At 50.5% G+C, this 16,484-nt stretch overlaps 1 protein-coding gene across 1 annotated transcript in view; it reads left to right on the forward strand.

Moving 5' to 3' along the window:
- LOC125155058 (maestro heat-like repeat-containing protein family member 7) overlaps nt 1–15,903 on the forward strand; it is a 30,290-nt gene extending 14,387 nt beyond the window's left edge. The window contains exons 12-22 of the mRNA XM_047839859.1: nt 1,775–1,919; nt 2,424–2,596; nt 3,117–3,254; nt 3,329–3,443; nt 7,402–7,542; nt 8,078–8,254; nt 8,601–8,759; nt 9,836–9,937; nt 13,371–13,473; nt 13,895–13,954; nt 15,314–15,903. Of these exons, the coding sequence (XP_047695815.1) occupies nt 1,775–1,919; nt 2,424–2,596; nt 3,117–3,254; nt 3,329–3,443; nt 7,402–7,542; nt 8,078–8,254; nt 8,601–8,759; nt 9,836–9,937; nt 13,371–13,473; nt 13,895–13,954; nt 15,314–15,447 (1,447 nt within the window). The 3' untranslated portion in view covers nt 15,448–15,903. The remainder of the gene's footprint in view (nt 1–1,774; nt 1,920–2,423; nt 2,597–3,116; nt 3,255–3,328; nt 3,444–7,401; nt 7,543–8,077; nt 8,255–8,600; nt 8,760–9,835; nt 9,938–13,370; nt 13,474–13,894; nt 13,955–15,313) is intronic.
- Nucleotides 15,904–16,484: the final 581 nt, after the last annotated feature.

Consider the following 16,484-nt stretch of genomic DNA (forward strand, 5'->3'; position numbering starts at 1 on the left):
AATATGTGTAGGTCAAACCATTATGTTATACACCTGAAATTTACACAGTGTCTTTATCAACTGCTAATTTCAGCATCTGGGTGATCTCAGGATTGGCCTCTGCTGATTTTTTTTTTTCCCTTGAGAATTGATTACATTATCCTGCTTCTTTGTGTGTCAAGTAAATTTGGATTGTAGTCTGGACATTTTTAATATGATGTTGTGAGGCTCTTAGTCTTGTTAAATTTTCCTGGAGAACGTCGATTCTTTTTTAAGCAGTCAGTCTGGTGTATGGTTTAGACGGCAAGTTCTGTCTCACCTTCTGTTGGACGTAGTTTCAGTGTCTGTTATATTTTTAAAGTCTTTGCTATACTGCTTTGGGTCTGTCTTATGCATGTGCTTCTCAGGGGTTGTTGGGTCTGTCCCATACGTGCAGCTCTGGAATGATCCCAGGACTTACAGGAATTTCTCTCTCTCTCTCTTCTCTTGGAGACTTCTCCTATTTTCTGGCTTTCAGAAATGCATTTTCCAGGTCCTCTGTCTAGAAAGTTGGGCTTTCTCTTAGAATTTTACCGCTTGTGTTACTACAACTGCATAGGGGCACCTGAGTGGCTCAGTCGGTTAAGCATCCGACTTTGGCTCAGATGATGATGTCGTGGTTCATGAGTTCAAGCCCCACATCAGGCTCTGTGCTGACAGCCCAGAGCCTGGAGCCTGCTTTGGATTCTGTGTCTCCCTCTCTCTCTTTGCCCCTACTCTGCTTGCACTCTGTCTCTCTCTCTCTCTCTCTCAAAAATTAACATTTAAAAAACTACAACTGCACAGCTGGGTCCACTTTAGGGCAGTAAAATGAGAAAAGAGAGAGAGCAAATATGGATCCCCTGCCATACACACATACTCTTTAGGTCATTAGTCCCCTTTGTTGCTGCGGCCACCTCCATTTCCACTACACAGCTCTGCATCTGGAACCATCCCCAGGACAGGGACAAAGAAAGAAAGATTCCACCCATCCTCTCATAGAGTCACAACTCCTAGGTTCCCATTTTACCAGATCTTCTGCAGAATGACAGGGTTTTACTCAGAGATTTTGTTTCATGTGCCTGCTGCAAAGTTTAACACTGCAGCCAGCTTCTGGTCAAAGTTGGGAGATAAAAGAGAAAGAAAAAAATCTGGGACACTCATCCAGTAAGGGTTCCTTTTCAAATTGTGGCTTTCATCACCCAGTCCCCTTGCTATGAATCATTTTCAAAATCTTCAAGTAGTTGCTTTCGGACTTGACCAGCACTTTTAGCATTAATCGGAGGAAGAGATCAAATGCAATGTGCTTGCTCTGTCTTGGCGAGCGCAGCCCTGAAAGGACATAATTTCTTTGCAAAGAAATTAAGGAAATTGAGAGACTCATAATCTTTGGGAAATTAAGATTGCCTGTTAAAGTCTAATGAGTACTGAGTAGGTAACAAAAGCTCGGACAAGGCAATAGAGAGGACACCACAGGGGGCTCTTCTGACTGATCTGCAACATCGAAGTGTGGCCTGAGATGCTTTCTCATTGTAGGCTCCTAGGCCAAGTGAACATCTTCAGATTTACCTATGTGTGAGACGATAGAGAACAGGGAGGTGTGGAGGTGAAGAAGAAGGAAAATTAGGAGTGAAAGGAGAAAAAGAAAATGAAGACAGAGGAAAGGAAGAAGAAGGGAGAAAGAGGGGGGCTAGAAACACTGGGCAAAGGAGCCTAGAGTCCCTTCCAGGGGGAATCTGTGGAGAGTGACCATGTTGGTGGGGTTCTGCCTCTACAGAGGGGTTTGCAAGCCCTGGGAAATCCTGGCATCGTTCCCCAAAGGCTATGAAGTCATCATGGAATTTCTGCTGCAGAAGCTGACTCCATACCAGAAATCAAAGGGCCAGGAGCCCAGCCACAGTACAGAGATCTCTCCGTTGATTGTATGGAGGGGCCCCCAGAGGGGGCTGGGGGCTGGGGGGGGGACACCCCAGTGCTCTGTCCCAGGCTGTCCTGAGCTCTTGGAGCCTCTCCCTTTTACATATCCGTGTTTGGTTGAACATTTTAATGGCAGAGTCTTGGGGGTGCTTGGAGGGAGGGTTTTCTAGTTGCCTCTGCCTTGTAGGGAGATAGAAAAACTAGCTTCTTGTTCTCCCCCGGTGAGCTTAGGTAAGACACACCCCTCCCAACCCCTCCTTAACTCTCAAGGATGATAAGAGAATGAAACAGCCACCACGATGATGAGAGCACTTTAAAGTAGTAACATTCTGGAAATTGCCCTTTATTTTCTTGGATCACACTAATTTAGTCTTGACCTGCCCTGGCAGTATGGGCTTTTCGGGGCCAGCCCTTCATGGTGATAGGTTATGGGCAGGGATTTCATGATGACAGGACGCAAGAGTTGGAATATAAAATGATAATGCCCCTGCTCTCCTCCCCACCCGCAGGCCACCAGGGCCATCCAGGAGCTCCTTCTGGAACCGAGTCGGCGGACGGAGGTGCAGACCTTCTTCCCCTCCCTGTGTATGGCCCTGTTGTTCCAGATCTCCTTTCTCGTGGTTGAAGGGGACACTGACTTTCAGGATCAGCAGCATGCAACCGAACGGATGGACCCTGTCAGGTATCCTTGGCCTCTGGGCCAGAGTTCTAGCCACTGTGCCCCAGGGCCCATCTGCTCAGCTCCCATGGGTGTCCAGGTATCCCCCTGCCACTTGCCTGGCCTGGTCCCAGGCTGCTGGTTCTGGACAGCCTTCTTGCACCTCCTGGGCAGGGCACTGCATGTGCTCCCCACACATCATTTCCACAAGTCTTACTGGACTTTTTAGAGAGGACTCTCTCCTTCTGACTCACTGGCCTGACACAGAGATTCTGTTCCAAAGTAAAGTCAGTATAATGGATAAGAAGTACACCTGCGCTCCACTCTCTACCCTTCTGCTGGCTTCCTGTAGCACCGCGGGAAACCTGCATCTCTCTCGGCCTGGGTTCTCATTTGTAAAATGTTAGCCTGGGTCTGTCTCTACAGGCTGCCCCGCCTCTATCAGTTCACTGTTCTAAGGGAGGCTCCCGTAGATGGGAGAGGAGCCCAGATGGTGGGGGATGGCTTCCTGTCTGCTTTCTGCACCCCCCCCCCCCCCCCGCAGTTCCTCCGTGGAGGCCCTGAAGACGCTGATGCGAAGTACCGGGTATGGGGACTATGTGTCCTACATTCAGAAACTTGGAGGCTGGGAGCTGCTCACCAGTCCTGAAGGACACTACGAGGGTGTCACTCTACTGGCCAGGTAGGTCTGTGCCATCCTGTTGGCTCTCTCTTGGGACCCAGGCCCGATCCTGAGAATTCCGCTCTCCTCGGCAGGGCCATGGTCATCAAGAACTGTTGGCACAACCGCCCCATCTTCAGCTTCCTCATCAGGATTCTCCAAGAACGAGACCACAAAAATCGCTTAACGGCCTTCATGTTCTTGACTGAAGTGAGCAGTTCTTGGTGGGAGGCGGGCAGGTGAGGGTAGTTCCTCTGGAAAGCAGAGGTGTCCCAGGGGACACCTCCAGGGATGGCCAGTGGAGGAGGAGGAGGCCTAATTTCCTGTGGCTCCCCGCCTCACAGAAGGGTTGAGGGACATTGTTAACGACGGTGAGGTTACCTTGAGTCACAGGCTTTGAATGTATGTGGTGTGATTCCTCCTTGAATCTTAAGGCAACTCAACTCTGTCCCAACTTCATGGGAAAACATAGCTCTTTCCTTCAGCCACCTCAGCTCTCATCAGTCTTCTAAAATTTTGTGGGGTGCCAGGGTGGCTCAATCCGTTAAGCGTCCGACTGTTGGTTTCAGTTCAGGTCTTGATCTCACAGTTCGTGGGCTTGAGCCCCGTGTCGGGCTCTATGCTGACAGTGCGGAGCCTGCTTGGGATTATTGCTCTCTCTGCCCCCATCCCTCAAAAATAAATAAAGGGGCGCCTGGGTGGCTCAGTCGGCTAAGCATCCGACTTCGACTCAGGTCATGATCTCACGGTTTGTGAGTTTGAGCCCTGTGTCGGGCTCTGTGCTGACAGCTCGGAGCCTGGAGCCTGCTTCAGATTCTGTGTCTCCCTCTCACTCTGCCCCTCCCCTGCTTGAGCTCTGCCTCTTTGTGTCTCTCAAAATAATAAATAAACATTTAAAAATGAAAAAAAAACATAAACATTAAGAAAAAAGCCTAATTTTTGCTAAGCACCGCTGATTGAGTCAGTATGTTCCAGCCATTTGATAGCAAAAAGGTGTAGAAAATTTAGAAAATATGAAAACTAAGTCAAAAAATTATAAAGCCCTTACTAATCACAATACCCAGGGGAAAGCACTTTCAGGTTTTGGCCTGAATGGAGGGGGGCATGTGTGTGTGTTCCCATGTGTGTGTTTCTTTATCAGGGTTGACATCATTTCCTATTAATATTCTGTATCCTGCTCTCTTCAAGCATCTTCAAACAAATTTTATTTTATTTTTGAGAGAGAGAGAGAATGTGCATGCATGTGAGCAGGGGAGGGGCAGAGAGAGAGGGAGAGAGAGAATCCTGATTCAGGGCTCCATCTCACCGACCCCAAGGTCATGACCTGAGTCAAGATCAAGACCCGGACGCTTAACCGACTGAGCCACCCAGGCATTCCTCAAACCAGAATTTAATGGTGATGTAATATTTCATCACAAAGCTGTTCTATAATTTATTGGGCATGTTGTTTCTAATTTTATACTATTATAAGTATTACTGTAATGGACATCTCTGTGCAAAAGATTCTGCCCATATTCTAGATTACTTCTTTAAATATTGAATATAAGTACAAGTGTTGGCTCAGAAAATACGAATGTCTTCTATGATTTTGGCATGAATGCCAAATTACTTTCCAGTAAAGTTGGGCCAAATCACACTTCCGCCAGCAGTGTTTGGGGAAGGTTTTGGGATTTCTGGCTCACAATATTTTTAAATAGGCTCCTTTTAAAATTCAAGCCACCTGACTTTTTTTTTTTTTACAGGAGCAGGATTACATTTCAACATAACTGAAGATACTACAGTGCTAATACTGGAATATAAGCAGATGTTCTCCTAGTGTGTCATAATGTGTCCTTACTTAGGTTGGGGGACATTGTCCTGCTGGAAGGTGCCCACTGCCATGAGCTGATATGTGCACAGTGGCAGGAGTGCTGATATATGCATTCAAGGATGTATGTCATGTTGGCAGAACTCTTGCTAGGGATGTGGGGATGTGCATGCAAGGTGCAGAACTCTGCACGGAAGAGAATGCCTTAGCTCAGTGGGTGTCCAACATTAGTGGACCTCATGTCACTAGGGAAGCTGTTTAAATGCAGATTCCTGGGCCGCATCCCCAGAGACCTGGGTTCAGTGGCTCTGGAGTAAGGCCTGGAAGTCTTAGTTTTCTGTCAACACTCCCGGGGTTGATGCAGTACAGGTGGTCCTTGGCCCCAGCTTTGAGGAACAGTACGAGGTGCAAGCCTGGGTGGGACACCGGAAGGTGGACAGCACTCTCTGAAGAGCAGTCGTTCTGACCTCCGGCTGCATGTTAGAATCCTCTGGAGAGCTTTAAAAAGGCTAATGCCAAACCACAACTCCACTCCCTCGTCTTACTCCCTGCCTTGATATTCTGTTTGAATTGCTCTGGGATGAAGTCCAGGCATTGGTTTATTTTAGAAGTTCCCGAATTTAAAGCTCTATTCTAGAAATACAGTGTTGAGAACCACTCGAGAAGTTCCCCCAAATATATAACACCCAACTAAACAAGGGGACACGTGAATGGCATTTATTCACCTGCCACCCTTACTGGAATTTCGGGCTGAGAAGAGGGGAGGGAGGCGTCAGTAGGCTGGGGAGAAGGCTCCCAACTGCTCCTGAGTAAGGAGCTAGGTGAAACTCACTCTTGGGCATTTAAACAGAGACCCAGTTTTAAAGTGGGGAACCGGGGCACCTGGTGGCGCTCAGTCGGTTAAGAATCCGACTCTTGGTTTTGGCTCAGGTCATGATCTCACGGTTTCGTGAGTTCGAGCCCTGCATCAGGCTCTATGCTGACAGCAGGGAGCCTGCTTGGGATCCTGTCTCCCTGGATCTCTGCCCCTCCCCCACTCCCGCTGTGTCTTTCTCTAAATAAATAAACTAAAAAAAAAAAAAAAAAAAAAAAAAAAAAGGTGGAGAACCAACAGGATTTGATGTACCGGCTAAAAAAGCTGATCAAAGTCTATAAACAAGAGACCACAGCTGTGAAAGCTTTCTAATATTTCACAGCCTTTTGCAACGCCCTTGTTTGTTTTGTTACCCTCGGCCATTTCCCTGGGAGGATCGTTAAGTAGAAACATTGAAAACAGACAGGGCTGTGTACTTGTCTTCAGGGTACTTAGGGAACAGGGGAGACCTCAGTTATTTTGATTTCATTGTAAGTCTGTGAAAAAGGTGTTATTATCTCTATTTTGTAGAGGATGAAACTGAAACTCAGAGAATTTAAGAAACTTGCTCAGGTAGTAAGTAAATTAGGTGGGTCTGCCTGGCAGCCGGCCAAAGACTGCGCTGTCCATGACAACTTTTTTTGCCAGTAGGATCACGCTGTGAACATAGATACACATACATTTGTGCATGCGTGCATACACACAAAAGCAAGTTCCTCTCGTTTAAATGTATCTGATTGGCTTTTGTCTTTGAAAATTCTATTTCGAATAACGTATAGACCCATATAATTTTACATAAATATACAAAGGAAGTCATGCATGCTATTTTTTTATTGTAGCCTTTTTGTTCTTTCCCAATTTTTAAATGTTTATTCATTATTGAGAGACAGAGGGACACAGAGCATGAGCAGGGGAGGGGCAGAGAGAGAGAGAGACACAGAATCCGAAGCAGGCTCCAGGTTCTAAGCTCTCAGCACAGAGCCTGACGCAGGGCTTGAACTCACAAACCACGAGATCATGATCTGAGCCAAGGGCGGATGCTTAACCGACTGAGCCACCGAGGTGCCCCTGTTCTTTCCCATCTTGCCTCCTTCCTTCTGCTATATCAGTTTTACATGCCGCCTCTTCGTTTCCTGAGTATTTCATATGCAAGCAACCAAATATGTATCCTTCCATATTTTTCTCCGTGCTCAAATAATCACACACACATGAGCATGCACACACACACACACACACACACACACACACACACACGGGTACACTTCTTACTTTATCCCCAACAGCTCCCCTCATCAAAGAGGCCTAAGGGAAAACCTGCAGAATGGGTGAATGCCTTCTCACATGGAGTGCGACGTTACCTTTCAACTAAGCTTTGGCTTCTTTACCTGTCTTTCCAAATCCTTAAGAACATTTCTTTATGAATAATAGGAACCCAGATTCAAAAAAATCACTGGAGATTTTTGTTCTCCTTGACCACCATTCCAGTCTTTCTTGGTTTCCTTTTGCAGCTGCTTCGGTGCCCAGATGTGGCAGCCACCGTGGATGAAGTCACTGTGCACATCCTGGCAAACTGGTTCCAGTGTGAGGAGCCGGCCATAGTAAAGCTATTGCTGCGGGTGGTGGAGACCTTCGCAAAGCACGGGAACATGGTGAGATGAGGCAGAGGCCAAGGGCATGCTCTCAAGAGATGGCACCCGGGGAAGCAATAGAGAGGTCCAGAGGTCCGGTGTGTCATTACATCGAGGGTGGACCAAACTCTCAGGGTCAGACAGAGAGAACCCTCATGAAGCCAGGCCACTGAATACAGGGGTCAAGGACCTGAGCCATTCGTGCTTTCTCTCTCCCAGGAAAGGAAAGAGAAGGGTTTTCCATGGGTCGTTTCTGGGTAGAGACCAAGCCAATTCCAAGATCCCAGACCATCCTGGTGTCCTGGAGATGTCATCACCAGGGATGATAAAGGCCATGGAGATGGGTGCTTATGGGCCTAGTGGGAAGAAGGGTCTCCTCTGCCTTCTCCCCTTTTTCCATGAGGACAAAGGACTGCCGCCCCTTTACCGGCCCGGTCCCAGTCCCAGAGCGTGTCAGCACTGGCTCTTGTGGGTCAGCCTGAGTGGAAATGCGAGTCCCTTGATGTAGCAGGAATTGTTCTGACTCCTCGTTTCCTGAGCAGCTCTCCCTCGGCAGGTGCAACAGTTCCGCATCCTGGAGCCCTACGTGCTGGCCTGCTGCTACTCGCTGGACGATGACATTGTGATGGAGACTTTCACGGTGCTCAAGTGTCTCGTCGAGCACCTCACCTGGAAGCATTCCTCCTCATTCCTTACTCAGCTCACCTTCAGGCTGGGGCCCCTCTTTGAGGAGGTGAAGCCCTTTGGGGGGCCATTTCCCGACTCTGGGCGTCCAAGGGAGTTGGGCAGAATTATCTTGAAAGGCCCTTCTGGCCTTTCTGCGAGGCCATTCTGTAATGGTCTGATCGTGTACGTCCTCTTGGGTAATGGCTGTAAAAGGGGTGAACGGCAGCGAGAGCAGACGGCAGTGACAGGGGAGGATCAGGATGCTGCACATTCAAAGCAGATCCCTGGGGAGACAGGAGGGTGCATAGGGGCATGTGGTGGGAGGGGCGAGCTCGGGGGCCACCTGTCCCTCCTGGGTGAACAGAGGTGGTGGGTGAACAGAGGTGGGTGAACGTGTGTGTCTTCTCACCCAGGAGTCAGAGTATCTGCGCTTGATGGCCTTTGAGATCTACGGGGCTCTCTTGGCTAAGGTCAAGAGGACAGTGCTTGTCTTCCCCTTGAAGCACCAGGTCCTCAACTTGATAGTCCTCCTTGTGCTCCACCTGGAGGATGCGAATGTCAACGTGGCTCAGGTGAGAGGGCCAGGCCACGGAGCCTGGTCTTCCATCCCCAGTTGTCACAGGAGGTAAATGCTAACAGGTGTTAGATGCTAAGGAAGGGGCTGTAGCAAGATTGGAAGGTGCTGCTGAAGGAGTTGCTTTGTCTCTGACCTTGGAGAGTTGCAGTGAGAGGCCCGATGTGACCAGATGCTTGCGCCGGGGTTTTCTCCAGCTCCTGGCTCTCTCCAGCTGGCCCGCAGCACACAGTGGGATGTGAAGTGGGTGTAAAGGCTCCAGGGAGGAAAATCCTACCGTCAGGCACAGGGCCTCCCCCTGGTTCTCTGCCCTTGGCGTCAGCGGCCTTCCCTCCACGCTGTTCCCCGCACACTCCTTCGCGCTGAACTGAGAGGGGCTTCCCTGAGCAGAGAGGCTCCCGTGAGGTAGCATGGTGGGCGGGACAGAGCGAGCCCGGAACTGGCCCGTGTTCTGGGGGGCCAGGGCTGTGGGCTGCCGCTGGGGAAAGCTGCAAAGTGGCCGATGCGGTTGGTAACAGGATGCTGAGTTTCCAGATGGGGCTACTTTGCCAGGGCGAGGCCCCTGATGGGCACATGTGAGGAAGCTGCTGGAACCAGCGATGATGTTGGGATATTACCTTTGTGGGGTGGAGCCCCTCCCAGGGAACCCAGTTCTGACAGCACCCACCCTGATTCACAGGAGCGACCACGCCAGTGGAGGGATCAAGACTTGGGGAGATCTGTTTCAGAGAGACTACTTTTGGGGGGGGTGGGAAGCTGTGTGGTGGGTGCATGAGGCTAGGAGGTGGATAGGTTCATTGTGCCGGCTCTCGGGGCAGCACCATAGCAACTGGGAGAATCATTGCAATCACATGTTTTGACCTGCTCGTTAGTGGGAAACAGGTGTAAGCAAAGCCAAACTTTCTAGAAGACCCGGCCTTCCTCCTCACCCCTGGGTCCCTCTGGGTTCACTGGAGACTTCCATCCCTCCAAGGCTGGGCTCACTGCTGTTTGTCTCCCCTCTTTGTGTCCCTCCGTGTCCCCTCCCAGCCCCACCCCCGTAACTCCTCACGCGGCACCTTCCTGTCCCTCCAGATCTGCCGGCCTGCCCTCTGCCACACGGCCACCATACTGGGCTGGTCGAGACTCAAAGCGGTATTTGCAGAGAAAGACGTGTGGACTATCCTCAGAGCCCTGGTAAGGCGGCAGCTTACTCACCCTTCTGCGGCTGCGGGGTGGCCAGCGAGTCTGCGCTGTTCCCTGAGGCGTCTGGGATTTGCAGCAGCTGTAGTTCAACAACGAGATGCCCACGGAGCATCTAGTTGAGCCCAGCACCTAAACCTGGTTCCCGCCCTCCTCCCATTGCTCCTTATCGAAGTTGGGGAGCTAGGCACACCACTGGACGATTTCAGTGGTGAGGGCTAAAAGAGAGGAAGGTACTTCATAGTACAAAGGAGGGGTGCCCGGCCCAGTCTGGGAGTTGAAGGCTTCCTGGAGGAGGTGTCATCTGGGAAGAGGGGGAAATGGAAAGCAGGATCTCACTTAGGCAAAGAGAAGCAATCAGTAGTGCGGGCCAAAGTGCTGCCATACACAGGGATGTGGAGCAAAGCACTCACTCTGTTCCAGGGAGTTTGCATATGTCACCTTATATAATTTGATCCTGGGAAATAAGGTTAGAGGAGACTGGTCTGTGAGGCGGCTATCAGGGACTTGGAATAATGAGAGCAGGGGCAGAAAACTCAAAGGCCTACAAGGCTGTGCAGGGAACATTAATGAGGGAAGCCGACTGGGTGGGCCTGGAGGAGAATCGGAGGTCCTGGGGTCCAGCAAAGGCAGTGCCTTGTAGAATGGTCAGACACCGCACAGCCTTGTTCTAGTACGTACTCAGTAACGCCTCCCTTGCTATCCTAAAACGAAGTTCATAGGTGATACCGTCTACCTATATGGATTTCCAAAATCAATATAACGCCCTAACTCCAATGGAGAAAGTAATTTTAAATGAAATAATGTGTACATATGGAACACAATATAACATAAATGATGTGACTACATGACATGATAGGATATAACATAAGGTCGAGCAATGGAATGGAACATAAATAGTATATGTAAGTGTCTGGGCCTCACTCCCCCGGAAGACACGATGAAGAGTTGCCTCCTTGTCCCTCCGTGTGGAACCTCTGTGACTTGACCTATTACAAATGCAGAATGGTACCGGACTGTTGTGCTGGGGACTCAAATGCCATAAGAAGTGCTGTCGTTGGTGACATGACTTTCAAAGAGAGGGACAATGTTTGGTGAAGATCTACATGCAATGAAGTATAGTCTTTCTTTGCTTCATATTGTAGGTGCATCCCTGGGAAATCCGATGTGTATCTGAACTGTGAAAAAAATATTGCGTTTATATAAAAGACAGGGTTGGGTTTTAGGCACAGATAATTAGAAACAGATCTTTGATACAAATATGCAGTGGGGAATTGGAAATTAGTGTACCCCCTTTCATCATTTTGACAACCAAAAACACCCCCCCCCCCCAAGTTCTGAATTCCCCTGGGGACAGTACAGTCCCCATTTGAGAGGGTTGAGAACCAACTAATTGATTCTATGACATAGAGTGAGTTGAGTGTTGCTAGATTTTCCACTTTCTTAAGACAAGCAGAAAATCCTGACTTTAGGTGATATTTACTACATTTTATTGGCAAATAATTTACAATGTTTGAAACACTGTGTGGAGCAAAAGACAGAAAAAATCTGCAAGCTGGATTTAGCTCATGAACTGGCAGTGTGCAGGCTTGGGATGGGAAGCAGGAAGCAGGAGTCGGGGCTGTACCGTGTAGTGGGGGTTTGGGCACAATAAGGAACAGGATTTGATGCTGTAGGCAATGGGGAGCCACTGAACTGCTCTAAGCAAGGGGATAACATGGTTAGATAGCTGCGTGTTTTAGACAGACCACCTGGTTGCAGATTGGAGGATAAGTTCACAAGGGACAGGATTGGGGTCTGTAGTTGAGAGGGTCCAGGGAGAGAAGATGAGGTCATGAAGACAAAGACATGGAGTGAGTGGCCGGTGCTGGAGAGCTATCTGATGTGGAGTGTGTGAAGGTAAAGGTCACCTCTTGGGTTTCTGACTCGAGCAGATGCTGGTGTCATGGACTGAGGTCAGGAATACAGAGGGAAGAGCAGGTGTGGAGGCAAAGATGAGAGTCGCTTGATTTGGCACGTGTTGAGTTTGTAGAGCTTGTGAGATCTGTTCCACTGGAAGTAGATGTGCTCACTGAACCGCGGAGGCTTGGAGAACAGAGCTGTGCTAAAGATACAGATTTGGGGACACTGAGCACACAGCTGAATTGTAGATGGGAGCTGCAACCACGAGCCTGGCTGCACCCATCTAGGGAAATAGCATAGAGGGAGAAGCATATGGTTCAATAGTGGGATCCCAGGAAGCATCAATTCCAAGGATCCCATGCAGGAGACTAGGAAAGGAAACCAGGCTAGGAGAGGAGGGTGGTGGTCACTTAGGAAGGAGATAGTTTCAGGAAGCAGTGAGTGGTTAACAGTGTAGCGACAAATAGCACAAGTCCAGGGAGATAGAGACTGGATGTGCCTGTTGGATTGGGACCATGGGAGCCAGACCTCGATCAGTAGGAGGGTAGACGGAGACCAGCACACAGAGAACCCAAGGGTTTCTCAGGGTAACTTCGAACCCGGGGAAGATGAGAAGTGGGTGGGGCTCCGCCCACACCACCTTGGACCAGAACAGGCCCTCTTCTGCTGGGTCGGAATATTAGGTTTCCAGTTAGGATTTTTATTTGAAGAAAAGTTTTTTTGTTTTTGTTTTTGTTTTTTTACCAAAAAAGTCTGACACACCATGGATAGAGCCTCCCATTTAAGAACTGGGGCTCCAGTGCAAACGGGGAGGAGAAGAGTCGCTAGGAAGGACACACAGGGGATGGGGTTACCGTTGGTGGCCTTTGCAAAAGACAGGACACGTCCATCCCCCAGAACCTTCAAGGGAGAGAGTCTGGATGCAGGCAGAAGTAGGTGCATGCCTAGGCAGGGGAAGGTCTTAAAACACTTAATTATATGTGGCCCTGCTAGGCTGTGTTTAAACAGAAAGGTTTCTGTTACATGATTGTTTCTGTTGCAGCTTAACGTGGAAGAGGGTGAGATTGCAGATTTTAAGCCAAGCCGTAAATAAACAATATTGCAACAACTGAGTTCAATCCTCTATGGTTGGGAGTAGGAGAAAAAAAAAATGCGCAAGCAAAAGACTGGGGTAAATCTATTCAGGTTTCACGCCTCCCACAGGGAAAGTGATCCCCGTATCAATCCAGGAAGGCTTCATAGAAGAAACAAGACTTCAGGAGCTGGGGTGGGAGGGGACGGAGATGTAGAATTTTTTTAAAATATAATTTATTTATGTTTTGAAAGTAATCTCTATACCCAACGGGAGGCTCAAACTCATGACCCCAAGATCAAGAGTTGCACGCTCTGAACCATCCAGGCACCGCTAGAATGCTGTGATGGGCTTTGGCGCTGAGAAGATGTCTCCAGATTGGCGGGGCGGGGGAGGGGCAGGCAGAAGACCTGGCCATGAGTTCCTTACTTAACGCAGTTCCTGTTCTTACAGCTGAAGCAGGAGGGAAGCAGAGCCCTCTGGTTTCTGAAGCAGTGCTTGGCTCTCTTCAAGAGCCCGCAGGCCCCCATTCGCCAGACAGCTGTACGATTTGCAGGTACCACTTTCCGTGTCCTTGTCCTAGTTCCTTCAAACAGCCTGAGGACCTTTCCCAGTGAAACAGGCCAGGTCCTGGCAGGCCAGGCCAGGCCAGCAAAGCTCCCAAGGGGCGGGACGTCAGGGTGTGGGTGCTGCTCTGTTACAAAACTCAGAGACTGGTGAGGACTGCTTCGTGTCACCCCGAGGACAGGCGTCTTCAGTGCAGAGGGATACCCTCCCCCTGCCCCAGCTCAGTTCGCTGATGACAGAAGAAGGGGAAGTAATTTCTACTTGCGGAAAAAGTCCAGGCAAGGCCAGTTAGGGGGAGGGAAATATAGACCAAAGGAAGTGTGCGTTTTGGGAAGAGACAAAAGAGCAGGTGCAGCCAGGGTCCTGTGGGTCTTTGTGGGGCCCCTGAGGTGCTGTGTGTGCCCCTGTAGGCCAGATCATCCAAACCCTGGATGCGGAAGAGGCCAATGAAATTGAGGAAGTATATACAGGTGAGTAGCAATCCACTTGCTATTTCTTGAATCTTTTAAGGGTAGGGGTGTTGGTGGGGAAGTCTCAGAAATGAGGGAGAATGGGCAGATAGTTCATGAAAAGTATCACTGGAAAGAATGAAGAGGTAGGCTCATCTTTAAAAAAAATTTTTTTAGATGCTCATTCATTTTTGAGAGAGAGAAGGAGACAGAGCCTGAGAGGGGGAGGGGCAGAGAGAGAGGGAGACACAGAATCCAAAGCAGGCTCCAGGCTCTGAGCTGTCAGCACAGAGCCCGATGTGGGGCTCGAACTCACGAACCCACAAACCATGAGATCATGACCTGAGCTGAAGCCAGACGCTTAACCAACTGAAACCACCCAGGCGCCCCCGAGGTAGGTTCATCTTAACGGCGTTTAGCTTTGGGGCATTGGCCAGAGTCGTCCTCCTCTTCATGTCCACTCACTGACCCGCACCTGCATTGAACTCCAGGCCATTCATCAGCCAGGACAGTTCCTTGAACTCTTTCATTTCTTCTTCTTCTTCTTCTCCTTCTCCTTCTCCTTCTCCTTCTCCTTCTCCTTCTCCTTCTCCTTCTTTATGTTTATTTATTTTGAGAGAGAGAGACAGGCAAGCAGGGCAGAAGGACAGAGAGAGGGGGAGAGAGAGAATCCCAAGCAGGCTCCACGCTGTCAGTGCAGAAGCTAACTCGGGGCCCGATCATGACCTGAACTGAAATCAAGAGCTGGACGCTTGACCGACTGAGCCACCCAGGCACCCCAGGTCCTTCAACTCTTGATAAAAAGGGCCATCATTGGATGATGATGATTTTCTCACTTGGGGGATGTAGGGGTTTCCAGCCCCTCCCTTGTGGAGCCCCCAGGACCGCTCCAGTTATGGTCCACGTATTCTCCACCCATCCCTCTGAGACACGACCCCCCCCCCCCCACCCTATGCTCTTCTCTTTTCCTCTGCCTTGTTTCTCTCGAGTCCCATATCTCATCCACCGCTGGGTTCCCTGGTACTGCCCGAAGTCCTTTGAAGTCAGAGGACTTCACTCAGAGGTACTCTCTGGAAAAGAGGACAGCAAAGCTGGGCAGGAGGGGGTGGCGGAGGGGGCCAAATAGGTTGGTTGTGGATGCAGGACAAGAAGCGGTCGGCTCCCTGAGCCCGGGGCGGGCATGGCATCCTGCTTGTGACTGAGCAGTGTGGACTCCCTCCCAGCGGGAATTCTCGGATTTTAAAACCTGCCGGTTCCCATCCCCCTGTGCTGCCCCTCTCTGCACGGCCGTCCTGGTGAGCCCACCGGCCGGGCCCAGACCTTGTGTCCAGCCCCACGGCATTACTTTTTCCAAGCACCTTCGCGGTCTCCGTGTTACAGCCCTAAAGTACATGCGGGAAGACCCCGACTCCATGGTCAGCTGCCTCGCCGCTCAGACCCTCTACATCCTGGAAGCCAAGGAGAAGCTGCTGGTCAACCCCCCTACCTCTTGCTTCTGCAGCAGGAGGCCATGAAAGACCTACTCCTGAGCCTGCGTCCTTGGGTCCCGGCCAGGGCGATCGAGACTGTGACAACGGTGACAGTGGGGCCAGGCTCCTGAGCCCTGTCCTAGAAGTGGGTGTGTGTCCCTGCAGGACCTCTGTAATAAAAGGAAGACGCATGAATTTCTGTGGAGTGTTTCCTGGCCTTTCCAGTTGGTTCTCTGGGGGCAGAGCCCTTCATTGTGAGCTGTCTCCTCTGCCTGAACACCTGGTGCAGGCTGGCGTCTCCCAGCCCCGCCCCTCCTGCCCCTCTCCCACGTAGCCCGGCGATCGGAGGCCGGAGCGTGGGACGTTCCTGTAACATCAGACTGAACTACAAAGTGGGAGGAAAGTGATACTGGGACATGTGAGGTATTCTAGGCTCTGGCTGCACCGGGCAGGGTTCCCGGCGGCAGGCCACAGGGTCCACTCTGGCAGGTTTAAGCAGGGCAGTGATTTATTAAAGGGCATTAGTCAGCTCATAAAATATCCCCGGAGATCAGAGAGTTTGGAGACTACCCATCAGGAACAGGGCGGCTCTATAAAAACACCAGTGGGGCTGCCCCCTTGCGCAGCCCAAACCACAGCCCAGGTGACAACACTCAGGACCGGCTCTCAGAAGCTCCGCCACCATTTGTGCAAAGAGCCGGATGTCTCCTCCTCCCGCTCCCAGGGCTGAACTGGGTGAGCGCGATCTCCCGGGGCTCCTGTTAGAGTCCGTCTTAACCCAGCGCCGTCTCACAGTCCCTGGAGTTTATCTTTAGGTTTACACAGGGTCATTGGATGCTCCCATGCCACCTCCAACCCCCCATTGCCCACTCCCACCTCTGAGCCAGGCGTCACCTGTTGCGCCTGACCTTCAGTCAGCCGGGTCCCAAAGCTCTGGGCACAAGGACAGTAACCCAATGTCCTAAAATGTGGGCTCCCCCTTGGCCATACCTGCTCTGACTCGAAAGGAGCTCGGGCCACAGTGAAGCAGATTCCTATGCTCTCGTCCTGCAATGCTCAGCTACTGTCACCTGCATCCAAGC

Source organism: Prionailurus viverrinus, chromosome F1, assembly GCF_022837055.1.
Source record: "Prionailurus viverrinus isolate Anna chromosome F1, UM_Priviv_1.0, whole genome shotgun sequence".
Lineage (NCBI taxonomy): Eukaryota > Metazoa > Chordata > Mammalia > Carnivora > Felidae > Prionailurus > Prionailurus viverrinus.